The sequence below is a fragment of the Salvelinus fontinalis genome, chromosome 4 (assembly GCF_029448725.1).
Source record: "Salvelinus fontinalis isolate EN_2023a chromosome 4, ASM2944872v1, whole genome shotgun sequence".
Lineage (NCBI taxonomy): Eukaryota > Metazoa > Chordata > Actinopteri > Salmoniformes > Salmonidae > Salvelinus > Salvelinus fontinalis.
The window spans coordinates 41,225,482-41,252,796 of NC_074668.1; the positions used below are offsets into that span (position 1 = coordinate 41,225,482).

General features: G+C 43.8%; 1 protein-coding gene across 3 annotated transcripts in view; it reads left to right on the forward strand.

Annotated features, from left to right (window-relative positions):
- hsd17b3 (hydroxysteroid (17-beta) dehydrogenase 3) overlaps positions 1 to 21,856 on the forward strand; it is a 43,708-nt gene extending 21,852 nt beyond the window's left edge. The window contains exons 2-12 of one of the 3 annotated variants that reach the window (XM_055920181.1): positions 9,122 to 9,168; positions 12,959 to 13,034; positions 13,404 to 13,511; positions 13,629 to 13,696; positions 16,573 to 16,605; positions 16,746 to 16,790; positions 18,663 to 18,697; positions 18,891 to 18,972; positions 19,107 to 19,172; positions 19,611 to 19,760; positions 20,013 to 21,856. In XM_055920181.1, coding sequence (XP_055776156.1) covers positions 9,122 to 9,168; positions 12,959 to 13,034; positions 13,404 to 13,511; positions 13,629 to 13,696; positions 16,573 to 16,605; positions 16,746 to 16,790; positions 18,663 to 18,697; positions 18,891 to 18,972; positions 19,107 to 19,172; positions 19,611 to 19,760; positions 20,013 to 20,108 — 806 coding nt within the window. In that variant the 3' untranslated portion in view covers positions 20,109 to 21,856. The remainder of the gene's footprint in view (positions 1 to 9,121; positions 9,169 to 12,958; positions 13,035 to 13,403; positions 13,512 to 13,628; positions 13,697 to 16,572; positions 16,606 to 16,745; positions 16,791 to 18,662; positions 18,698 to 18,890; positions 18,973 to 19,106; positions 19,173 to 19,610; positions 19,761 to 20,012) is intronic. The other 2 variants (XM_055920182.1, XM_055920183.1) reach the window with 2 other exon arrangements.
- Positions 21,857 to 27,315: the final 5,459 nt, after the last annotated feature.

Sequence of the window (27,315 nt, forward strand, 5' to 3'; positions counted from 1 at the left end):
GTAATGTATGTTTTTTCAACATAGTTTAATCAGATTTTTGAATTTTTTTCGGGAGTTTTGCCGTGTTCCGTCCTCTGACTGTGTTTACGTCGGAGAGATTTGTGCCACTCAGCTAGTGCCAATGCTAAGTGAAGAGGGAAATTTGCCATTCTGAATCCAAACAACGACTCATCTGGACAGAGGACACCTTGTTCAACATTCTGATGAAAGATCAGCAAAAGTAAGAACCAATTTATGATGTTATTTCATATATCTGTCGTGCATGTGAATTGGTCATGGGCGCCCAAGTGTATCTGGCTATTGTGGCTACGCAAATATAGCGCTACATTTTGTTTTCGCTGTAAAACATTTAATAAATCGGAAATATTGTTTGGAATCACAAGATGCCTGTCTTTCAATTGCTGCACACTATGTATTTTTCAGAAATGTTTTATGATGAGTAATTAGCTATTTGATGTTGGTGTCTGTAAATGTTATGGCTGCTTTCGGTGCAATTTCTGATTGTAGCTGAAATGTAAACTATGGTTTATACCTGAAATATGCAAATTTTTCGAACAAAACATATGCTATACAATAAATATGTTATCAGACTGTCATCTGATGAATTTCTTTCTTGGTTAGTGGCTATTTATATCTTTATTTGGTCGAATTTGTGATAGCACCTGATGGAGTAAGAAAAGTGGTGTCTTTTGCTAACGTGGTTAGCTAATAGATTTACATATTTTGTCTTCCCTGTAAAACATTTTAAAAATCGGACATGTTGGCTTGATTCACAAGATGTGTACCTTTCATATGCTGTATTGGACTTGTTAATGTGTGAAAGTTAAATATTAAAAAAATATATATTTTGAATTTCGGGCCCTGCACTTGAGCTGGATGTTGTCATAAGTGTACCGATGTCGGGCTGCACCCTAACAGGTTCTAGAAAGCACCTTTTTTTCTAAGAGTGTAGTCTACATGATGATATTATTATTTTCATTTGTCAAACGGCAGTCAAGCATCGATCATCATGTCACCGGATAAGACCCTAGATATTTTTTGGAAAGGAGCATCAAGCTCATCACTGTGCACTTTTTCACCACCCTGTGAAGTTCATTAACTTATTTCATCTGTAGCCTAATACACTGCATTGTTTCCCAAGTCGTAGTGGAAGGACCACACCATGTCATCCACAGTTCATATGTGAGTAAAGTCATGCCATATAAAAAAAAAAGTCAAGACAGCTGTAAGACATGGTGGGATCATTTTGTGTTGGTAAAAATAATTATGCGAGAAATGGAGGTGGAAATAATGCCTTTATGCACAAATATTTATATAGGGTACTATGGTGTAACTAGCCCCCCCCCATGTGGATGACACACATGCTTAGGCGAATAAACAATAAATGGACATAAATGGATACAGTTTATAGAAATGGGGTGCTTTTTTAAGTACCGGGAATATAACATTTAACTAACTCATAACTGAACTAATTAATTGAGTGTAACATTGATGTGGCAACTCTCTTCTGCTCTGCTATTGCACGATTCTAATTTGTACATACAGTTGAAGTCGGAAGTTTACATACACTTAGGTTGGAATCATTAAAACTCTTTTTTTTAGTCACTCTACAAAATTCTTGTTAACAAACTATAGTTTTGGCAAGTCGGTTAGGACATCTAGTTTGCATGACACAAGTAATTTTTCCAACAATTGTATACAGACAGATTATTTCACTTATAATTCGCTGTATCACATTTCAAATAGGTCAGAAGTTTACATACACTAAGTTGACTGTGCCTTAAGACAGCTTGGAAAATTCCAGAAAATGATTTCATGGCTTTAGAAGCTTCTGGTAGGCTAATTGACATCATTTGAGTCAATTGGAGGTGTACCTGTGGATGTATTTCAAGGCCTACCTTCAAACTCAGTGCCTCTTTGCTTGACATCATGAGAAAATCAAAAGAAATCAGTCAAGACCTCAGAAAAAAAATTGTAGACCTCTACAAGTCTGGTTCATCCTTGGGAGCAATTTCCAAACGCCTGAAGGTACCACATTCATCTGTACAAACAATAGTAAGCAAAGTATAAACACCATGGGACCACACAGCCGTCATACCGCTCAGGAAGGAGACACGTTCTGTCTCCTGGAAAAGAACGTACTTTTGTGCAAAAAGTGCAAATCAATCCCAGAACAATAGTAAAGGACCTTGTGAAGATGCTGGAGGAAACGGGTACAAAAGTATCTATATCCACAAAAAAACGAGTCCTATATCGACATAACCTGAAAGGACGATCAGCAAGGAAGAAGCCACTGCTCCAAAACCGCCATAAGAATGGTTTGCAACTGCACATGTGGACAGAGATCTGACTTTTTGGAGAAATGTCCTCTGGTCTGATGAAACAAAAATAGAACTGTTTGGCCATAATGACCATCGTTATGTTTGGAGAAAAAAGGGGGAGGCTTGCAAGCCGACGAACACCATCCCAACCGTGAAGTACGGGGGTGGCAGCATCATGATGTGGGGGTGCTTTGCTGCAGGAGGGACTGGTGCACTTCACAAAATAGATGGCATCATGAGGTAGGAAAATTATGTGGATATATTGAAGCAACATCTGGCTTAAGGACAACAAAGTCAAGGTATTGGAGTGGCCATCACAAAGCCCTGACCTCAATTCTATAGAACATTTGTGGGCAGAACTGAAAAAGTGTGTGCGATTAAGGAGGCCTACAAACCTGACTCAGTTACACCAGCTCTGTCAGGAGGAATGGGCCAAAATTCACCCAACATATTGTGGGAAGCTTGTGGAAGGCTGCCCGAAACGTTTGACCCAAGTCAAACAATTTAAAGGCAATGCTACCAAATACTAATTGAGTGTATGTAAACTTCTGACCCACTGGGAATGTGATGAAAGAAATAACAGCTGAAATAAATCATTCTCTCTACCATTATTCTGACATTTCACATTCTTAAAATAAAGTGGTGATCTTAACTGACCTAAGACAGGGAAGTTTTACTCGGATTAAATGTCATGAATTGTGAAAAACTGAGTTTCAATGCATTTGGCTAAGGTGTATGTAAACTTCCGACTTCAACTGTAGGTCATAAATGAAGATACTGTATCCCCAGTAAAATTGGAGCACAACTTATGAGCTCACCTCCTGCACTGCTCACACCTAATCCAGTCCCCACCTGAGATTGAAAACGGCTCCTCATAGAGAAGACACTCCGCATCCCCTTCTTTGGTGGCTGATGTGGCTTGTTGGAAGAACCTGCTTCATTTTCTTACCCTCTCTTTTCTTCTTTTTGATGTTTATGCCGAGCCTTTTCTTCCAGCAACCTTCTGTAAGGTGAGGCTGTCAGTTCAGCCGCAGACTCAGCCTTTTTCTTCCTCGGCCTCGCCTCCTGGAGCGTCGGCCTCGGTGACAACTCCAATAGAACTGCTCCAGCTGTTTGTTGTTGGTTTTAGCAAAAACAAACCAGGGTGGTGGCGGTAGTGCTAGTGGATGTAGTGCCAGTGGCGGTAGTGCTCGTGGTGGTGGCTGTAGTGCTAGTGGCGGTAGAGGTGGTGGAGCTAGTGGTGGTGGCGGTAGAGGTGGTGGTGATGGTAGAGCTAGTGGTGGTAGCGGTAGAGGTGGTGGCGGTTGTGCTAGTGGTGGTAGAGGTGGTGGCAGTAGTGCTGGTGGAGGTGGTGGCAGTGTTAGTGGTGGTGGTGGTAGAGTTGGCAGCGGTAGAGCTGGTAGAGGTGGTGGCAGTGTTAGTGGTGGTGGTGGTAGAGTTGGCAGCAGTAGAGCTGGTAGAGGTGGTGGCAGTGTTAGTGGTGGTGGTGGTAGAGTTGGCAGCGGTAGAGCTGGTAGAGGTGGTGGCAGTGTTAGTGGTGGTAGTGCTAGTGGTGGTAGAGGTGGTGGCAGTAGTGCTGGTGGAGGTGGTGGCAGTGTTAGTGGTGGTGGTGGTAGAGTTGGCAGCAGTAGAGCTGGTAGAGGTGGTGGCAGTGTTAGTGGTGGTGGTGGTAGAGTTGGCAGCAGTAGAGCTGGTAGAGGTGGTGGCAGTGTTAGTGGTGGTGGTAGAGTTGGCAGCAGTAGAGCTGGTAGAGGTGGTGGCAGTGTTAGTGGTGGTGGTGGTAGAGTTGGCAGCGGTAGAGCTGGTAGAGGTGGTGGCAGTGTTAGTGGTGGTGGTGGTAGAGTTGGCAGCAGTAGAGCTGGTAGAGGTGGTGGCAGTGTTAGTGGTGGTGGTGGTAGAGTTGGCAGCAGTAGAGCTGGTAGAGGTGGTGGCAGTGTTAGTGGTGGTGGTGGTAGAGTTGGCAGCAGTAGAGCTGGTAGAGGTGGTGGCAGTGTTAGTGGTGGTGGTGGTAGAGTTGGCAGCGGTAGAGCTGGTAGAGGTGGTGGCAGTGTTAGTGGTGGTGGTGGTAGAGTTGGCAGCAGTAGAGCTGGTAGAGGTGGTGGCAGTGTTAGTGGTGGTGGTGGTAGAGTTGGCAGCGGTAGAGCTGGTGGCGGTAGTGCTAGTGGTGGTGGAGGTAGTGCTAATGGCGGTGGCGGTAGAGGTGCTGGCGGTAGTGCTAGACGTGATGGCGGTAGTGCTGCTAGTAGTGGTGGTGGCGGTAGAGGTGCTGGCAGTAGTTCTAGTGGTGGTGGCGGTAGTGCTAGTAGTGGTGGCAATAGAGGTGGTGGCGGTAGTGCTAGTAGTGGTGGCAGAAAGAGGTGGTGGCGGTAGTGCTAGAGGTATTGGTGGTGTTGGCAGTAGTGTTGTGTTTTGAGACAGGCTTGAATAAGGTAAGTAGCCAATAGGCAGAGGGTGGCATAATTTGTCTGATTCTCTAATAATGGTATGGGAATAATAATGTATTATTATGTAGGCCTACATTGAACGCGACACATTGGCTGCTACTGTAGACTGAATGATAGAACCGCTCTTTCCATGTTAAAATGTTATGGGATACATTTTCTCCATTGTTTTTGGTGGTAGGCCACTCTGGAAAGTCTACATTATGATCAAATAGCCACAGTAGCCTACTTGAACACTGTCTGAAACTATAACTTAAAACAGATACAGCCTCAGTGTTCACAGTAAACACGTGCTGGAAGTTACACAGAATTGGAGGGAACATTACCTGAAGCTGATTGAAACATCTTTTGTAGGCCGTAAAACAACTGGTCAACCTTAGGCTTATTAATGCCCACGGCCCTCGCAAGACTGGTTGCTTGCGGTACTCGAACTGAAAGTTGAGGGTTGCGCTTAAGCCACTGAACCAATCCACCCCTCCGTGCCCCTTTCCTTTCTTGAACCTGCGCTTGATTCCCATCCTCTCTGCCAGATGGAAGGCGAGTCTTCTCACGTCCCATGATGTTAATCCAAATAGGGTTCTTTCCATTTGTTGAATGTGGTTGAGGTCACTTTCATATGTGGAAGAGAAGACTGGCACCCCGCCCATTTGGCTGAAGCCTGGGTTTTTCACCTCCTTTCCTTTGTGTTGCCGTAGTGTTCTTGATGGAATGTTGGACACCCTGGCAGCTCCCGTTAAGATCTGCCCATTTTCCATTGCCTTCAGTGCATGCTGTGTTGACTCAGGGCCATAGCTTCCATTGCTTCAGTCTGTTTTCTTCTTGTATGTTCTCATCTGAAAATAAAAACATTGAATTATATTAGTAACTGTAAAGAACTGACACTTAACCTATGACCTGACCCCTAATCTAACAGATAGCCCTTAACCCTAACTACCCCACACAGGACTGTGTACCTTAAGACTAACCCGTTTCTTTCAAACCACATGCCTTAAAGTATTATTATTGACCTACAGAGGGAGTGGTGCCAATTTAAAAGCTCTCTCTTAAAAACGTAGCTAGCTATCTAGTAATATGACATAAAATGCTGTGTAAAATAACTAATTGGCTTTAAAGGAACATTAACTGTAAAGCTTTCTGTCACTAGTGGAAACATTTACAACTGCAATTACGATATCTTATTGAATGTATTTTACCTCAGATCTGGTAGTAAGGTTATACGTAGCTAGCTATCTAGGGAACGTTATATGACATAAAATGCTGTGTAAAATAACTAAACGACTTTAAAGTAACATTAACTGTAAAGCTATCAGTCACTAGTGGAAACATTTACAACTGCAATTAATTACACTGCTCAAAAAAATAAAGGGAACACTTAAACAACACAATGTAACTCCAAGTCAATCACACTTCTGTGAAATCAAACTGTCCACTTAGGAAGCAACGCTGATTGAAAATAAATTTCACATGCTGTTGTGCAAATGGAATAGACAAAAGGTGAAAATTATAGGCAATTAGCAAGACACCCCCAAAAAAGGAGTGATTCTGCAGATGGTGACCACAGACCACTTCTCAGTTCCTATGCTTCCTGGCAGATGTTTTGGTCACTTTTGAATGCTGGCGATGCTCTCACTCTAGTGGTAGCATGAGACGGAGTCTACAACCCACACAAGTGGCTCAGGTAGTGCAGTTCATCCAGGATGACACATCAATGCGAGCAGTGGCAAAAAGGTTTGCTGTGTCTGTCAGCGTAGTGTCCAGAGCATGGAGGCACTACCAGGAGACAGGCCAGTACATCAGGAGACGTGGAGGAGGCCGTAGGAGGGCAACAACCCAGCAGCAGGACCGCTACCTCCGCCTTTGTGCAAGGAGGTGCACTGCCAGCGCCCTGCAAAATGACCTCCAGCAGGCCACAAATGTGCATGTGTCTGCTCAAACGGTCAGAAACAGACTCCATGAGGGTGGTATGAGGGCCCGACGTCCACAGGTTGGGGTTGTGCTTACAGCCCAACACCGTGCAGGACGTTTGGCATTTGCCAGAGAACACCAAGATTGGCAAATTCGCCACTGGCGCCCTGTGCTCTTCACAGATGAAAGCAGGTTCACACTGAGCACATGAGCACATGTGACAGACGTGACAGAGTCTGGAGACGCCGTGGAGAACGTTCTGCTGCCTGCAACATCCTCCAGCATGACCGGTTTGGCGATGGGTCAGTCATGGTCTGGGGTGGCATTTCTTTGTGGGGCCGCACAGCCCTCCATGTGCTCACCAGAGGTAGCCTGACTGCCATTAGGTACCGAGATGAGATCCTCAGACCCCTTGTGAAACCATATGCTGACACATGCACATTTGTGGCCTGCTGGAGGTAATTTTGCAGGGCTCTGTCAGTGCACCTCCTTGCACAAAGGCGGAGGTAGCGGTCCTGCTGCTGGGTTGTTGCCCTCCTACGGCCTCCTCCACGTCTCCTGATGTACTGGCCTGTCTCCTGGTAGTGCCTCCATGCTCTGGACACTACGCTGACAGACACAGCAAACCTTTTTGCCACAGCTCGCATTGATGTGTCATCCTGGATGAACTGCACTACCTGAGCCACTTGTGTGGGTTGTAGACTCCGTCTCATGCTACCACTAGAGTGAGAGCACCGCCAGCATTCAAAAGTGACCAAAACATCTGCCAGGAAGCATAGGAACTGAGAAGTGGTCTGTGGTCACCACCTGCAGAATCACTCCTTTTTGGGGGGTGTCTTGTTAATTGCCTATAATTTCCACCTTTTGTCTATTCCATTTGCACAACAGCATGTGAAATTTATTGTCAATCAGTGTTGCTTCCCAAGTGGACAGTTTGATTTCACAGAAGTGTGATTGACTTGGAGTTACATTGTGTTGTTTAAGTGTTCCCTTTATTTTTTTGAGCAGTGTATTGTCTTTTTTAATGTATTTTAACTCGGACAATTGGGTAGTAAGGTTGCTAGCTAGCTCTGCTAGCAGCTTATGCTAACTAGCTAGCTGGCTAGCATTTACTGCCAGTAAGGTTGCTAGCTAGAAAATGAGCATAAACTACCATTAACTGGGATAGTCATTGTCTAAATGACAGGTAGAAACACATTCATAACCATAAAGGGGTAACTAGCCCCCAGGGGCCAGGTGGAGGTGGAGGTGGAGGCGAGTTGCCCCCAACACACTCATCCAACATATTACTAACTTACTTTATTGAAAAATGATCTAAATGTTTCTCTCTAAACAAGTGGATTATTTATCTTAAGGCTTTCCTACTTGTACATCTAACTTCATTGGAATATATCTACAACTTTGTCACTTACAGAGCAGTGGCAGCCAGGGAAAGTTTTTGGTGACATCTTGTGTTGGGGGGGAGGCTAGTTAACCTTAGGGGACTAGTTACCCTCTAGTAATGGGGCAGCAGGTAGCCTAGTGGTTAGGGCATTGGGCCAGTAACCGAAAGGTTGCTAGTTCGAATCCCCGAGCTGACAAGGTTAAATATGTCGTTCTGCCTCTGAACAAGGCAGTTAACCCACTAACCCACCGTCATTGTAAATAAGAATTTGTTCTTAACTGACTTGCCTAGTTAAATAAAGGTTCAATGAAAAACATAACCAACATATTGAAGTACACTTGGAGTCAGTGATGATGTGGTGTGTTGTCCTTTAGAACTACACACACAACCTCTTATATAGACGACTTCTAAATCTGTCGTTTCCATTACACATGTTGGGAGTTATTTTTCTTGCGACATTGCTTTTGTCGAATAAAACTGGGTCAATGGAAACCTGCCTATTAATTGAGTTATCAAGACAACTCCTCCACGCCTGTCGCGAAGCAGCGCGATGGCGCTGTTCCAATCAAAATGGTGCTGAAATGATCATCTAGGTGACATGACTATTGCTTTAAATTACAGTTAACACTTGGATATGACTTTGGGAGTTTCAGTATAAAACAGCAATTTGATACATGCCTTCCAACTTTATTCCAATATTTTCATCATTCAGTTGATCACAATTTAGGTGAGTTTTCCAGACTCTGCTGCCCGCCTCTACTGCATTGTTCTCGGCACCAGTTTAAATCAATATACTGTTTTCTAGAAATATGGCTCATTTTTGGGTTAAAGCTAATTACATTTCTGTGATATTGGACCGGGGCTCGGGTTTCAATTTACCGGGCTTGGATCAGACTTGGCTCTAACTTTCAGGCCCGATGAGAACTATACTTCCAAGTGGAGCAGTCCACCCATGCTGTGGTGCATGAAGCCTCTAGTGGTGGGAAATAGTACTACCTGCATACTTCTATCAGGAGCAATGTGTAAAAATATTTTGCAGTGACATCCTATCCCATCTTGCTCTGTTGCAGTGGTCACTGGTGGGTCAGACGGGATAGGGAAGGCTTACGCCTTTGAGGTAAGTTACCATTGCTGTCTCTGAATGTGACTGTGGCTGTTCATGGAATACTACCTGTTCATCACTAACTCCATGTGGTTCTAACTCCATGTGGTTCTACCCCCACTGTGCAACACTAACTCCATGTGGTTCTATCCCCCCTGTGCAACACTAACTCCATGTGGTTCTATCCCCCCTGTCCAACACTAACTCCATGTGGTTCTATCCCCCCTGTGCAACACTAACTCCATGTGGTTCTATCCCCCCTGTCCAACACTAACTCCATGTGGTTCTATCCCCCATGTGCAACACTAACTCCATGTGATTCTATCCCCCCTGTCCAACACTAACTCCATGTGGTTCTGTCCTACCTGTCCATCACTAACTCCATGTGGTTCTGTCCTACCTGTCCATCACTAACTCCATGTGGTTCTATCCCCCCTGTGCAACACTAACTCCATGTGGTTCTATCCCCCCTGTGCAACACTAACTCCATGTGGTTCTATCCCCCCTGTCCAACACTAACTCCATGTGGTTCTATCCCCCCTGTCCATCACTAACTCCATGTGGTTCTATCCCCCCTGTCCAACACTAACTCCATGTGGTTCTGTCCTACCTGTCCATCACTAACTCCATGTGGTTCTATCCCCCCTGTCCATCACTAACTCCATGTGGTTCTATCCCCCCTGTCCATCACTAACTCCATGTGGTTCTGTCCTACCTGTCCAACACTAACTCCATGTGGTTCTATCCCCCCTGTCCATCACTAACTCCATGTGGTTCTATCCCCCCTGTCCATCACTAACTCCATGTGGTTCTATCCCCCCTGTGCAACACTAACTCCATGTGGTTCTATCCCCCCTGTCCAACACTAACTCCATGTGGTTCTATCCCCCCTGTGCAACACTAACTCCATGTGGTTCTATCCCCCCTGTCCATCACTAACTCCATGTGGTTCTATCCCCCCTGTGCAACACTAACTCCATGTGGTTCTATCCCCCCTGTCCAACACTAACTCCATGTGGTTCTGTCCTACCTGTCCATCACTAACTCCATGTGGTTCTATCCCCCCTGTCCAACACTAACTCCATGTGGTTCTGTCCTACCTGTCCAACACTAACTCCATGTGGTTCTGTCCTACCTGTCCAACACTAACTCCATGTGGTTCTGTCCTACCTGTCCAACACTAACTCCATGTGGTTCTATCCCCCCTGTCCAACACTAACTCCATGTGGTTCTGTCCTACCTGTCCAACACTAACTCCATGTGGTTCTGTCCTACCTGTCCAACACTAACTCCATGTGGTTCTGTCCTACCTGTGCATCACTAACTCCATGTGGTTCTATCCCCCCTGTGCATCACTAACTCCATGTGGTTCTATCCCCCCTGTGCAACACTAACTCCATGTGGTTCTATCCCCCCTGTGCAACACTAACTCCATGTGGTTCTATCCCCCCTGTCCAACACTAACTCCAGTGGTTCTGTCCTACCTGTCCATCACTAACTCCATGTGGTTCTATCCCCCCTGTGCAACACTAACTCCATGTGGTTCTATCCCCCCTGTGCAACACTAACTCCATGTGGTTCTATCCCCCCTGTGCAACACTAACTCCAGTGGTTCTATCCCCCCTGTGCAACACTAACTCCAGTGGTTCTATCCCCCCTGTGCAACACTAACTCCATGTGGTTCTATCCCCCCTGTCCAACACTAACTCCAGTGGTTCTGTCCTACCTGTGCAACACTAACTCCATGTGGTTCTATCCCCCCTGTCCAACACTAACTCCAGTGGTTCTATCCCCCCTGTGCAACACTAACTCCATGTGGTTCTATCCCCCCTGTCCATCACTAACTCCAGTGGTTCTGTCCTACCTGTGCAACACTAACTCCATGTGGTTCTATCCCCCCTGTCCAACACTAACTCCAGTGGTTCTGTCCTACCTGTGCAACACTAACTCCATGTGGTTCTATCCCCCCTGTGCAACACTAACTCCATGTGGTTCTATCCCCCCTGTGCAACACTAACTCCATGTGGTTCTATCCCCCCTGTGCAACACTAACTCCATGTGGTTCTATCCCCCCTGTCCATCACTAACTCCATGTGGTTCTATCCCCCCTGTGCAACACTAACTCCATGTGGTTCTATCCCCCCTGTCCATCACTAACTCCATGTGGTTCTATCCCCCCTGTCCATCACTAACTCCATGTGGTTCTGTCCTACCTGTCCATCACTAACTCCAGTGGTTCTGTCCTACCTGTCCATCACTATGGTTCTATCCCCCCTGTGCAACACTAACTCCATGTGGTTCTGTCCTACCTGTCCATCACTAACTCCAGTGGTTCTGTCCTACCTGTCCATCACTATGGTTCTATCCCCCCTGTGCAACACTAACTCCATGTGGTTCTGTCCTACCTGTCCATCACTAACTCCATGTGGTTCTATCCCCCCTGTCCATCACTAACTCCATGTGGTTCTATCCCCCCTGTCCAACACTAACTCCATGTGGTTCTATCCCCCCTGTCCAACACTAACTCCATGTGGTTCTATCCCCCCTGTCCATCACTAACTCCAGTGGTTCTGTCCTACCTGTCCAACACTAACTCCATGTGGTTCTATCCCCCCTGTGCAACACTAACTCCATGTGGTTCTATCCCCCCTGTCCAACACTAACTCCATGTGGTTCTATCCCCCCTGTCCATCACTAACTCCATGTGGTTCTGTCCTACCTGTCCAACACTAACTCCATGTGGTTCTATCCCCCCTGTCCATCACTAACTCCATGTGGTTCTGTCCTACCTGTCCAACACTAACTCCATGTGGTTCTGTCCTACCTGTCCAACACTAACTCCATGTGGTTCTGTCCTACCTGTCCAACACTAACTCCATGTGGTTCTATCCCCCCTGTCCAACACTAACTCCATGTGGTTCTATCCCCCCTGTGCAACACTAACTCCATGTGGTTCTATCCCCCCTGTGCATCACTAACTCCATGTGGTTCTATCCCCCCTGTGCAACACTAACTCCATGTGGTTCTATCCCCCCTGTCCATCACTAACTCCATGTGGTTCTGTCCTACCTGTCCATCACTAACTCCATGTGGTTCTATCCCCCCTGTCCAACACTAACTCCATGTGGTTCTATCCCCCCTGTGCAACACTAACTCCATGTGGTTCTATCCCCCCTGTGCAACACTAACTCCATGTGGTTCTATCCCCCCTGTCCAACACTAACTCCATGTGGTTCTATCCCCCCTGTCCATCACTAACTCCATGTGGTTCTATCCCCCCTGTCCATCACTAACTCCATGTGGTTCTATCCCCCCTGTGCAACACTAACTCCATGTGGTTCTATCCCCCCTGTCCAACACTAACTCCATGTGGTTCTATCCCCCCTGTGCAACACTAACTCCAGTGGTTCTGTCCTACCTGTCCATTACTAACTCCATGTGGTTCTGTCCTACCTGTCCATTACTAACTCCAGTGGTTCTGTCCTACCTGTCCATCACTAACTCCAGTGGTTCTGTCCTACCTGTCCATCACTAACTCCAGTGGTTCTGTCCTACCTGTCCATCACTAACTCCATGTGGTTCTATCCCCCCTGTGCAACACTAACTCCATGTGGTTCTATCCCCCCTGTGCAACACTAACTCCAGTGGTTCTGTCCTACCTGTCCATCACTAACTCCAGTGGTTCTGTCCTACCTGTCCATCACTAACTCCATGTGGGTCTGTCCTACCTGTCCATCACTAACTCCAGTGGTTCTGTCCTACCTGTCCATCACTAACTCCATGTGGGTCTGTCCTACCTGTGCAGCTGGCAGGACGTGGGCTGAACGTGGTGATCCTGAGCAGAACCAAGGACAAACTGGACCGGGTGGCACTGGAGATAGGTGGGAGGAATTTAAATTTACATTTAACATTGTCTTTGAGGGTTAAGAACAGGAGTGTCAAACATACTGCTCGCAGAGGTTCAATCCATCCCGAGGGTGGTTTGTGTAAAAATAAAATATATTGTTTTTGAAATTATAATGGACCTACATCGATAGAGTTTCTTGACTGTTTCCAACTCTAATAATCACGGAAATTAAAGCTACACCGTCAGTGTCGAATTTGACAGCGAGGAAATATAACAGATATTCGGTGCAGCCCTCCGGACCTCGATGAAGACCCCCGGTGCATAATGAGTTTGACACCCCTGGTTTAGATGTTAGGTCAAATGTATCTATTCGACTTCATTTTGTGACGTTTCTCTTTCACAGGAGAAACCACGGGTCAGAAAGTGAAAGTGATCGTAGCCGATTTCACTGAGGATGACATGTACGAACACATTGAGGAGAACCTGAAAGGCTTAAATATCAGTGTATTAGGTACACGCTGTCCTTCATTATTACTCCTTGTTATATTTACTGATCTCTAAAAAAAGTCTACCTATCCCAATGACAGCTGCCGAGTGGCATTAACCTGGTCTTATCCAATTCATGCAGTGAACAACGTGGGGATTCTGCCTAGTCATATTCCCTGCAAGTTCCTGCAGACTAAGGACCTGGAACAGGTGAGAGGAAACATACAATAGTGGTTCACCTACAGATGTAGGATCTTAATTTGATTCAGTTTGCTACAGCAGGAAAAGAATCCTGCAGCAACAGGAAATGTGAATTATTTTGTGTATTAGAATTAATATACATTTTTGGAATGGCTGATGCATTGGACGTTAGGGCAAATCAAGTCTGAAATGTTCAGTTGGAAATGGCAAACTTTAGAAGCCTTTTAAACCTTGAATACACTACAAGTTTGCAATTCCTGCAATGCACAAGTTTTCTTTTCAACAAAAGAGTGATCAAATTAAGATCCCGTCCTCATACCTCACCTGTCCTCTTACCTGTTCCTCACATTCCCCTTTCCTCTCTCGCCTCACCTCACCTTTATCCAACACGCTGCTTGACACAGTGGAGGCTGCTGAGGGGAGGACGGCTCATAATAATGTCTGGAATGGAGTCAGTGGAATGGTATCAATGACATGGAGTTCACATGTTTGATACCATTCCATTGACTCCATTCCAGACATTATTATGAGCTGTCCTCCTTCCAGCAGCTTCCACTGCTGGAATGGAATAAATGGAACGATATTCAACAAATCTAACATGGAAACCACGTTTGACTCCATTACATTGATCTCATTCCAGCCTCTACAATGAGCCCGTCCTCCTATAGCTCCTCCCACCAGGCCCCGCTGGTGTGATGTCATAATATGCCAGTTATTACGTTGATGTTGATCCACCTCAAGAAATGCACTTGCATTTGGCGAAAGGCTCGTGACACACATACTCAGGCTGACTGGCTCTCGTTTAGGCACATGAGAAATAAGTGCACTCAGGCTATCAGGAAGGCCAAAGTTAGTTACTTTAAGGAGCAGTTCTCTCTCTGTGGGTCTAACCCCAAGAAGTTCTGGAAACGGTTAAAGACCTGGAGAATAAACCCTCCTCCTCACAGCTGCCCATGTCCCTTAATGTTGATGATGTGGTTGTTACTGACAAGAAGAACATGGCTGAGCTCTTTAATCACCACTTCATTAAGTCGGGATTCCTAATTGACTCAGCCATGCCTCCTTGCCCGTCCAACATTTCCTCATCTCCCACCCCTTCCAATGCGACTAGCCCCAACGCTCCTCCCTCTTTTTCCCCTGCCCTGCTACAAAGTTTCTCCCTGCAGCCGGTCACTGAGTCCGAGGTGCTAAAGGAGCTCCTAAACTTGACCAAAAAAAAACATCTGGGTCAGACGGTTAAGCCGCTTTCTATCACCGCCAAGCCTATCTCTGACCTTTTTAACCTGTCTCTCCTCTCTAGGGAGGTTCCTATTGCTTGGAAGGCAGCCACAGTTCATCCTTTATTTAAAAGGGGAGATCAAGCTGATCCTAACTGTTATAGGCCTATTTCTATGTTCCCCTGTTTATCAAAAGTGTTGGAAAAACTTGTCAATAATCAACTGACTGGTTTTCTTGATATCTATAGTATTCTCTTTGGTATGAAATCTGGTTTCCGCTCAGGTTATGGATGTGTCACTGCAACCTTCAAGGTCCTCAAGGATGTCACCATTGACCTTGATTCTAAGCAATGTTGTGCGGCCAAAGCTTTTGATATGGTAGATCATTCCATTCTTCTGGGCTGGCTAAGGAGTATTGGTGTCTCTGAGGGGTCTTTGGCCTGGTTTGCTAACTACCTCTCTCAAAGAGTGCAGTGTATAAAGTCAGAACATCTTCTGTCTCAGCCACTGCCTGTCACCAAGTGAGCACCCCAAGGCTCGATCCTAGGCCCCATGCTCTTCTCAATTTACATCAACAACATAGCTCAGGCAGTAGGAAGCTCTCTTATCCATTTAGCTACAGTCTTCTACTCAGCTGGCACCTCCCCGGATTTTTGTGTTAAACGCTCTACAACAAAGCTTTCTTAGTGTCCAACATGCTTTCTCTGCCCTTAACCTTGTTCTGAACACCTCCAAAACAAAGGTCATGATTACAGGTGTGATTACTACCTCTGAGGGTTTAGAGCTTGAGGTAGTTAGCTCATACAAGTACTTGGGGAGTATGGCTAGACGGTACACTATCAGCACATATCAAAGCTGCAGGCTGAAGCTAAATCTAGACTTGGTTTCCTCTATTGTAATCGCTCCTCTTTCACACCAGCTGCCAACTAACCCTGAATCAGATGACCATGCTAGATTACGGAGACGTAATTTAGAAATCGTCAGGTAAGGGTGCTCTTGAGCGGCTAGATGTTCTTTACCATTCAGCCATCAGATTTGCCACCAATGCTCCTTATAGGACACATCACTGCACTCTATACTCCTCTGTAAACTGGTCATCTCCGTATACCCGTCGCAAGACCCACTGGCTGATGCTTATTTCTAAAACCCTCTTAGGCCTCACTCCCCCCTATCTGAGATGCCTACTGCAGCCCTCATCCTCCACATACAACACCCGTTCTGCCAGTCACATTCTGTTAAAGGTCCCCAATGCACACACATCCCTGGGTCGCTCCTCTTTTCAGTTCACTGCAGCTAGCGACTGGAATGAGCTGCAACAAACACTCCAACTGGACAGTTTAATCTCCATCTCTGCATTCAAAGACTCAAATCATGGACACTCGTACTGACAGTTGTGGCTGCTTTGCGTAATGTATTGTTGTCTCTACCTTCTTGCCATTTGTGCTGTTGTCTGTGCCCAATGTTTGTACCATGTTTTGTGCTGCTAACATGTTGTGCTGCTACCATGTTGTTGTCACGTTGTGTTGCTACCATGCTGTGTTGCCATGTGTTGCTGCCTTGCTATGCTGTTGTCTTAGTTATCTCTTTATGTAGTGTTGTGTTATCTCTCGTTGTGATGTGTGTTTTGTTCTATATTTTTTATTTTATTCATTTTACTTTGAATCCCAGCCTCCGTCCCCGCGGGATGCCTTTTGCTTTTTGGTAGGCCGTCATTGTAAATAAGAATTTGTTCTTAACTGACTTGCCTAGTTAAATAAAATACAAATAAAAATGTTACCTGTGGAAGACAAGGAAGGAGGAACACACTTCACTATTGTTTTTTTGTTTTTTACCCCTTACAGAGAATTACAAAAGTGATCAACTGCAATGTGAAAGCCTTGGTCAAGGTGGGTAGATATTGAAGCCCATCAGTGGAGTTTATGCTTAAAAGGATACTTTGTGATTTTGGCAATGAAGACCTTTATCTACTTCCCCAGATGAACTCATGGATATCATTTAACGTCTCTGTATGCAGTTTGAAGGAAGTTGCTGACTAGTGCTAGCACACTTACTAACTAACACATTCTCATTTACAGCAACAACCTGGGGAATAATTACAGGGGAGAGGATGAATGAGCCATTTGTAAACTGAGGATGATTATGTGACCATGACAGTATGAGAGCCAGATTGGAAATTTAGCCAGGACACCGGGATTAATACCACTACTCTTACAATAAGTGCCATGGGATCTTTTTGTGACCACAGAGAGTCAGGACACCCATTTAACATTCCATCTGAAAGATAGCACCCTACACAGGGAATTGTTTTGAAACCAGAGGAAAGGTTGCCTCCTACTGGCCCTCCAACACCACCTGGTCTCCCATCCAGGGACTGCTAAGCTTCAGAAGCAAGCCAGCAGCAGGATGCAGGGTGGTATGCTGCTGGAAGTCTATGGTAACTGCTAGTAGATACCATAGACTTCCAGTCATTGTGCTAACGCTAGTTAGCATTGGCTCGCGAAACTAATTCCTTCATCCTAAACACAGAGACATAAAAATGGTATCCACGAGTTCATCTGACCAGGACCGGCGTTATGGGCAGACCTTAGGAGTCCTGGCCCGCTCTAACATACCTCATGCCCCGTCCAAATAAAATATTTAAATATTTGACCAAGACACCCGCCAACAGAAAGACCCATCCAAGCAAGCGAAACAGCGCGTCTCTGTCTCTGTGTGTGTAGCCCAGGAAATCTGATGCTGTCAGAACTAAAAGAGTATGGCATGACATTCTCTTTTTTGCCAGTCCGCATCAGATACAGTACATTCGGAAAGTATTCAGACCCCTTGACTTTTTCCACATTTTGTTACAGCTGTATTCAAAAATGGATTAAATCGTTTTTTCCCCCTTATCAATCTACACACAATACCCCATAATGACAAAGCAAAAACTGGTTCAGACATTTTTACAAATGTATATAAAAAAGAATTTCTGAAATATAACATTTGCATAAGTTTTCAGGGACTTTACTCAGTACTTTGTTGAAGCACCTTTGGCAGCGATTACAGCCTTGGGTATGACATTACAAGCTTGGCACACCTGTATTTGTGGAGTTTCTCCAAATAGAACAAGCAGGTGACAATTTTACAGGCTTTTATCAGCACAAAATCACTGAGGGAGCAGGCCCTACATCTCAAGCAAAATAATATAATCATCAACGCACTCAACAGCTTTCGTTGTTTAGGCTATGTGACATGGACATGTGCCGAATGATTGCCAACTGCCAATTGACTTTTTGACTGCTTGCATATCAACCCATATTCATATTGTCATTATTGCTTATGTGATGATTTTCACTATAATCAAGCACACTTGGCGCTTGTAATGATGTTTAGGCTACTGATGTGTTCGTCATTTGACCATGCATCTTGCTGACCTTGCTCTTGGTGGTGGGGGTATTTATTTTTATTTTGTCGTTATAAAAATAAGCTTATACCGGGTTCCAACACCAACGCTTACAGTTAATAGTTGTAACAAAGGCACTCCACGAATAAAATGTATTGAACACTTAATATTATAAGTAACAAATAAAAAAAATTACAGTCTACATCCAAATAGGAGGTCCCGTGAACAAAATACTTTCCCCTCTATGGAAATCACATGCCCGTCCAATGGATTTTTTTTCTGGCGCCGGCCCTGCATCTGACTCATTGCCAAAATCCCGAAGTATCCCTTTAATTAAGTGTATTTTGTTTTTAACTGACCTGTCTTTGTTCCACAGATGTGCCAAATAGTCCTGCCAGGGATGGAGAAGAGGTGTTTTGGGAGAGGTTTTCCTCAAGTCAATATTTGAGACTTCACATTGTCAATTAATCGAAAGTCCAGTTCATTTGTACTGAAACTAGAATTAGTCCAATTGTAAAATCCTGTTAATTACTGGATGAACGTATGTTGATGAATGTCAGGAGAGGAGAACCTGAGTAATCCTGACTGTCTAATTCCTCTGCAGAGGGAAGGGAGTGATCGTGAACATCTCCTCTGGTGTTGCCAGTGTTCCCTCCCCCATGTACACCATGTACTGCGCATCAAAGGCTAGTACAGACCCGCTATCTCTTTCTAAGCACAGGATGATCCGTCAGTTGTACGCGATGCTTCTGGAATTAGTCGTTTGTGTAACAAATAACCAAAGTGATTTCCATGTTTCTGTCTTGCTGTCTTTGTACAGGTGTTTGTGGAGAGGTTCTCTCAAGGTCTGCAGGCTGAATATAAAGCAAAAGGAATCATGATACAGGTGCAGTGATGCATCCAAGCATCAGTGTACATGGGTCTATTTAACATTCATATTAAAGGGGGAGGGCACTCAAATCGTTTGTACATGTACTGACTGTGTATATTGGCTTATTCATCCCCCCTCCTCCTCACCTGTAACTATTCCCCAGGTCATTGCTGTAAATCAGAATGTTTTGTCAGTCAACTTACCTGATAAAATAAGGGTAGAATAAATAAATACAAATTGTATTCATTGGTTTGTACAGCAACGTGAATGTGAATTCAGGAGGTGAGCTAAATCAAGAATTCATTTAGGGAAATAAATGGCATTTTTCTATTCTTGAATTTTAAGGTAAATTCACTTCCCCACTTGACTGAATTTAAATGGAACTGGCCTCAACACTGTCTACTCTATATGTCTACTTTACTCTATGTTTCTTTCCTGTGTCTCTGTGTCCAGGCAGTGGCTCCATTTGGGGTGTCCACCCCCATGACGGGCTACCAGAAGTCCAACATGGTGACGCTGACAGCGGAGGACTTTGTCAGGACATCCCTGGAGTACCTCCAAGCCGGGGACAAGACCTACGGCAGCATCTGTCACACAGTACTGGTAAATCACATCAGAACATCTACACATATGGAAAGTAGGAGTATTTACCTTGTTTTTAGTATTTGAAACAGGTGTGTGTGTGTGTGTGTGTGTGTGTGTGTGTGTGTGTGTGTGTGTGTGTGTTTGTGTGTGTGTGTGTGTGTGTGTGTGTGTGTGTGTGTGTGTGTGTGTGTGTGTGTGTGTGTGTGTGTGTGTGTGTGTGTGTGTGTGTGTGTGTGTGTGTGTGTGTGTGTGTGTGTGTTGTCTCTACAGGGTTGGATGGTACAGGCTGTTCCTCAGCAGATCCTCCACAGTGAGACCATGCAGGACAGTCTACTGGAGTATGTGAAGAAAAGAGTGGGGACATAGGTCATAGGAGATCACCTGCAACACATGCACTATTTTAGCATCATGTACTGTATGCTTGTCTGTAAATAATATGATGCCTTTTAAATAACTTTTTCATATGTATGTTTTTCTAAAACAAGAGGACTGTAAAATACATTTTTAACTCATACTTCTAGTAAGTTGAACTCAAAATCAATGTTTATGTGATACTGACTCAAAATGAGAAGTCACACCAACTTTTCCCAGCATGCTCTGCTGCAGGTCGATTTTTTGGAATCTGTGTTTTTTAATATACGTTGAGTGATTGATTAATCTTATACTACACAAAGATAAATAACATACCTTTTTATAAACTAATCCAATAATTTTGTTTGAATTTTTAACTTGTTACTGAAATGGTTTAACTTGTTACTGAAATGGTTCCAGGTTAAATGGCTTAGGCGGTCTCCTCCCATTGTTCCTAACCCTCCTGGCAGTCATTATCAGGTTGCGGGTGAATACAAATTTCAACTGTTGGATAGCCTAACTGGCTGGATTCCAATAGAAGTTACAGCATAATGTGACGTGCAGGTAGAAGTTAAAACACAAGTAAATTTCCCCCTTTGGAAGATTCCTCGAAAGACTTCCTCGATTTACAAATCTGGGAATTTTGGGAAAGTTACCAGAATTCTGCAATCCTACTTGAAGGACTGATGTGACCTGTAAACCATGAGTTTCAGGCCATTGTATAAAGGTATATAAAATAAGACCTTATAAGATATGTAATGTATTGTCATAAAGAGTTTAATTATCATAGGAACTCAGTTATTGAAGGCCACAGGACTGAAAGTTAATGAATTCAACAACCATGTCTCTGTCACTAACAAATACTGTCATGGGTGGTAACTCTACAATTCATTTGAAAAGGAAATTATATTTAACATTTTCAAGCTGATATAACTAAAATACGGACCCCCTACAGGGTCACAGTGACTCTATCGGTTTGAGTAATTACAACAAATTCACTTTATGTAACTGTACTCAGATATATTTAGTGCAACAGGTTTCCTCAAAAGTTTTACAGTGAGGGAAGAGAGGGCCGGTGGCACTGTTGTCTTACTGGGCCAATCAACTACGTGAACGTGTCTCATGTTTCAACCTCTCTCTGAGCTCTAGGCTAAAGCCAACACAGAGGAAGACAGAACGCTTCTGAAATGTTGCTTTTTGAGTGAACTGTTTTGTTTTTACTGATTATATTTGAGTTAAGGCTAATTGATCAAATTGAGGTAATCAGTTTCTCCCACAAAAAAAGTCTGTCAATTTACAGTTACATTTGAGTAATGGTAAATTATAGTTTCTAAGTAAGGTGGGTGTCACGTTCCTGACCGGTTTTCTGTTATTTTGTATGTGTTTGACGGTCAGGGCGTGAGTTTTGGGTGGGTAGTCTATGTTGTGTGTTTCTATGTTTGTTAAGGGTGACCTGATATGGCTCTCAATTAGAGGCAGGTGGTTTTCATTTCCTCTGATTGAGAGCCATATTAAGGTAGGTGTTTTCACATTGTTTGTTGTGGGTGGTTGTCTCCTGTGTCTGTGTATGTTACGCCACACGGGACTGTTTTCGGTTTTGTTTGTTCGTTCGTTTAATGTAGTCAGTTTTCCTGTTATTGCGTTCTTCGTGTTTTCTGTAAGTTCGTCGTCCAGGTCTGTCTACGTCGATTATTTGTTTTGTAATTATTCAAGTGTTCGTCGTGTTTTTTGTTTTGTTTAATAAATACTATGTCGAACTACAACGCTGCATTTTGGTCGTATCACTACTCCTCCTTTTCGGATGAAGAGGAGGAGGAACGCCGTTACAGTGGGCTTTGCTACACTTAAACATTTCAGGTATTGCAACTTATACTTATTAAGTGACTTAGACCACTGCACCACTCAGGAGGCCTAAAGTCAAAGGCACTGCATCGCTGTGCTACAGGCGTCACTACAGAACAGGGTTTGATCCCAGGCTGTGATGCAGCTGGCCACGACCGGGAGACCCATGAGGTGGCGCACAATTGGCCCAGCGTCGTCAGGGTTAGGGGAGAGTTTGGCCGGCTGGGATGTCCTTGTCCCATTGTGCTCTAGCGACTACCTGTGGCGGGCCGGGCGGATGCATGCTGTCGCAGGTTGTACTGTGTTTTCTCTGACACATTGGTGCGGCTGGGTTAAGTGAGCAGTGTGTCAAGAAGCAGTGCGGCTTTGCAGGTTCGTGTTTCGGGGGACACATGGCTCTCGACCTTCGTCTACCGAGTTCGTACAGGAGTTGCAGCGATGGGACAAGACTGTAACTACCAATTGGGGAGAAAATAAAAGTGACTTTGACTTTAAAAGATTATGTAGTGCTCACTTCCCCATATTGACTACATTTAACTAGTGTTTTTATGTATAGAGAAATCAAAAAAAGTTGACTTACAGGAAAAATGTAAGTATACTTTACTCAAACTGTATTTGTATTACTCATATGATGTTGTACTCCACACTTCAGCTATTTAAGTTTCTTAACTAAATTGTTTTGAGGTAATCAGTTTCCTAAAAATGTTTAAGTGGCCAGAACTTATCCGGTTTTACAAAGCAGGAAATGTATACTATTCTGGGAATATTTCAGTAAAATGGCAATAAGACATTCAATACCTGCCAAACAACCATGGGCTTTTAGATTCTGTCTCTACTGTATTCTGAAATAAACTTGGAAAGTATTGGCATGTATTTGAAAACACTAACATATACTCACTCACTCTAGTCAGAACTAAGAAACTCAGAAATGTTCAACTTGCTAACTGGCTGTAGTTATACACGTGCCGTGTTCAACCAGTTAGCAAGTCAAACATTTCAGAGTTTCCTATTTCCGACTAGCATGTGAACGCAGCATTCACCCAGGTATTTGAATATAGCATTTCAAATACGTATTTGTAGGGGATCATTTTCCAATTGGGAGACGTGTGTGTGTGTGTAGAGAAAATAGGAACTTGTCCTTCATGGTGTGTGGAGGCCTACAGAACACCCATTGAAGAATAGTGTGAGGATATCTATACGGACACACACAAACACGCACAGCGTGTGTCTGTAACCCTCATCAAACACGCACAGCGTAACTCTCATCAGTGTAGTCTCCTCCAGGGTGCGAGACAGATAGGGAGCGCAGTTCAGCGTGGTGGGGAGTAGATGGCCAGGCCGTTCTGTCTGTCTGTCTACACTCTACAGTAAATCACTGAAACTGATGCTTTTAACCCTCACATACAGTTGAAGTCGGAAGTTTAAATACACCTTAGGCAAATACATTTAAACTCAGTTTATCACAATTCCTGACATTTAATCCTATTAAAAATACCCTGTCTTAGGTCCGTTAGGATCACCACTTTATTTTAAGAATGTGAAATGTCAGAATAATAGTAGAGAGAATGATTTATTTCGGCTTTTATTTCTTTCATCACATTCCCACATTCCCGGGTCAGAAGTTTACATGCACTCAATTAGTATTTGGTACCACTGCCTTTAAATTGTTTGACTTGGGTCTAATGTTTTGGGTAGCCTTCCACAAGCTTCCCACAATAAGTTGGGTGAATTTTGGCCCATTCCTCCTGACAGAGCTGGTGTAACTGAGTCAGGTTTGTAGGCCTCCTTGCTCACACACGATTTTTCAATTCTGCCCACAACTTTTCTATAGGATTGAAGTCAGGGCTTTGTGATGGCCACTCTAATAACTTCACTTTGTTGTCCTTAAGCAAATTTGCCACAACTTTGGAAGTATGCTTGGGGTCATTGTCCATTTGGAAGACCCATTTGCGACCAAGCTTTAACTTCCTGACTGATGTCTTGAGATGTTGCTTCAATATATCCACACAATTTTCCTTCCTCATGATGCCATCTATTTTGTGAAGTGCACCAGTCCCTCCTACAGCAAAGCAAGCTTCAAGGTTGGGATGGTGTTCTTCGGCTTGCAAGCATCCCCCTTTTTCCTCCAAACATAATGACTGTCATTATGGCCTAACAGTTCTATTTTTGTTTCATCAGACCAGAGGACATTTCTCCAAAAAGTACGATCTTTGTCCCCATGTGCAGTTGCAAACCGTAGTCTGGCTTTTTTATGGCGGTTTTGGAGCAGTAGCTTCTTCCTTGCTGAGTGGCCTTTCAGGTTATGTCAATATAGGACTCGTTTTACTGTGGCTATAGATACATTTGTACCTGTTTCCTCCAGCATCTTCACAAGGCCCTTTGCTGTTATTCTGGGATTGATTTGCACTTTTCGCACCAGAGTACGTTTATCTCTAGGAGACAGAACGCGTCTCCTTCCTGAGTGGTATGACGGCTGCGGGGTCCCATGGTGTTTATACTTGCGTACTATTGTCTGTACAGATGAACGTGGTACATTCAGGCGTTTGGAAATTGCTCTCAAGGATGAACCAGACTTGTGGAACCAACAGGGCAACATATAATAAATTATAAGAAGCATTCATAACTTTTCATCCCACTTACCATCGCTGATGTTGTGCCAGCTTGTCAGAGCAGGTTGACTGGCTAACCAATGGGTGACTGGAGTGATGGACTGTCATGATGCATTATCTTCCTATGGTAAGGGAGAAAAGGGGGAATAGATACGGAGAGAGTCAATTATACAGTAGTTAGAAGAAAAGAGGTGGAAATGAGGGATGGAGAGGGAGAGACAGATAGATGTTAAAAAGGGGGTCAGATTTACCTATACCTAAGTCTTTCTTTGTTCTGCATATTACCGTTGGAGTCGCTCCAAGACAGAGAAAGAGAGAGATTGAGCGAGGGAAGAAGAAAGGAGGGTAAAAAAAGAGTCTGTCACTCTCATTATTAACACACAGCAAGATATAGGGGAGACAGACTGGCAGACAAAATAACACAACACACACACACACACACAGGCAAAAGAAGGCAGACAAGGACACACGTACACACACACACACACGCACACACACACACACACTCATGGATCCCAACATTGTCCAGCATGTCTTGTGCGTCTCACTCACTGATAAACCAGTGTCATGGGATCATTTTAGGTTGGCTGACATTTATCCAGAGAATGTAATGCGTAACAAAGAATGTAACATGCAAACATGTAATATATTTTCAGTCTATGTCACCATCTAGTGGCAGTTTATGGTCATCACAAGCAGAAAAAGGAAGTTAAGAGTCTGTTATTTGTTGTTATTAGCAGTAGTTAAATAGTTAAACCTTACAGGTCCCAAAGAGGAGTAGGATAGAAAGTAGGATAAAAGACTTAACCCTAACCGCAAAATGGTAATACATTGTATTTACAGCCATAATTCAGCTAGCCCTAACCCCTCCCAGTTAACAACAAACATTCCCATAACTTTAGAGAACGTTCCCTTAAGAGTCTCATAAGTCAACTAACGTTTTTCTAGGAATGTGCTTGGAATTTTTCCAAGAGAACGTTCCCTTAATTTCAAATAGAATGTCTCATAATTTAACATATTCATGTTCTAGAACTTCTCATAAATTCACATATAGACACGTTTTACGGGATGTTGCAAGAATATTCATGTGTCCAGTTTTCTGTGGGTTAGGACAATATTCCATTAACGTTCCACCAAACATACACAGCACATTGTTGCCATGTTCTCAGAACATAAGGTATTAATGTTCTAGACACGTTTCATGGGACGTTGCCAGAACATTTGCGTCCCCAAAAACATTAGACATCACATTAATCTTGCCAAGCCAAGACAGTTTTGTCTGTTGGCAAGGGATACTCACATACAGTGTTTTCAACTTACATATTTGACACACATGATTACATTGAGCAGGTTCATTTATAAAGAAATTATTATTCAACATGTTTTCACTAGGCAAGCGGTACCGGAGCGCCAAGTCTAGGATCAAAAGGCTCCTTAAAAGCTTCTACCCCCAAGCCATACGTCTGCTGAACAATTTATCAAATGATCCCCCGGACTATTTACATTGACCCCCCCCCCCCCATGGTTTTTACACTTCTGCTACTCACTGTTTACTATCTATGCATAGTCACTTTACCCCTACCTACATGTACAAAATAACTTGACTAACCTGTACCCCCGCACATTGACTCGGTACCACTGCTATGCCATCGTGTCAATGTCCTGTGTCAGTTATTTAATCGGACTATTCTCTCATCATTGATTTTATTTGCATATTTCAGCAATTTAAGGGCTTTCCGTATAGTTGTCTAACGTTGGTGGGCATATTAACCTGTTTCAATGATACTCCTGAATCACTATGATCAATAAAATATTTCTTGAGTGTACTTTTAACAGAGCTGAGATTTACTTTAAAAGTGCATTCACCTTATTGCTTACACCTATCAAGTTTATTTCAAATCTACACAAGTGCCTAAGGAGAAGGGATTAGGGTTTCTTCTGGACAGGGCCTAACTATACTAGCTCAATAAGAAAATGCCCTAGAGATATTCCTTATTGGGGCAGTGGTTAAGGTGTTTGTCCTTGGTGCTGGTGGCCTAGACCTGGTAGACCTGCTAGGGGAGTCACCCTACTCTATAGGTCTTCACGGATCCACCTGTGTCCCATGGTCTGGGCCGATTCTGATATGATTATCTCGGGTATGTGTGATTGTAACTGACTTGTCTGGAAGTGCCCGTACAGATCCCAACGCGACGGCTGCAGTATAGAGCGAGAGAGATTAATTGTATAATTTAACAAGGTGTGATGTGTCATTTAAAAAATAAAATAATAATTTGAACGTTTCTTTGGGGCTTCAGGTGACGTCTTGACAACTGATTCCCAGAAATGTTCCTGCAACGTTCCCATGAAACGTGTCTATAACTTTAATATCTTACATTCTGAGAACATGGCAACCATGTTCTGTGTATGTTTGGTGGGACGTTGATAGAATATTCTCCTAACGCTCAGAAAACTGGACTCTCAAGCATTAGAGGAACGTTTACAGTTAACATTACAAAAATGTTTTCTCACCCTAGAAATTGTTAGCTGGGTAGCTTTATGTCCACACCAAGGTTCAATCTTCATCCTAGCCCTAACCTGTTGACAAGTAAGTATGTTTGGGATTTAATTGTCTTGAGCATTAAAAATAAATTGGACTTATCCCAGAACCATGGTTGCAATGCAATGACTGAATAGAATCAACTGATGAAGCACAGATTTGTAACTGACCTCCTATCATTCATCATGAAACAGGGTCCTGTTCATCAGTGCACACTGTAGCAAAACTTTTC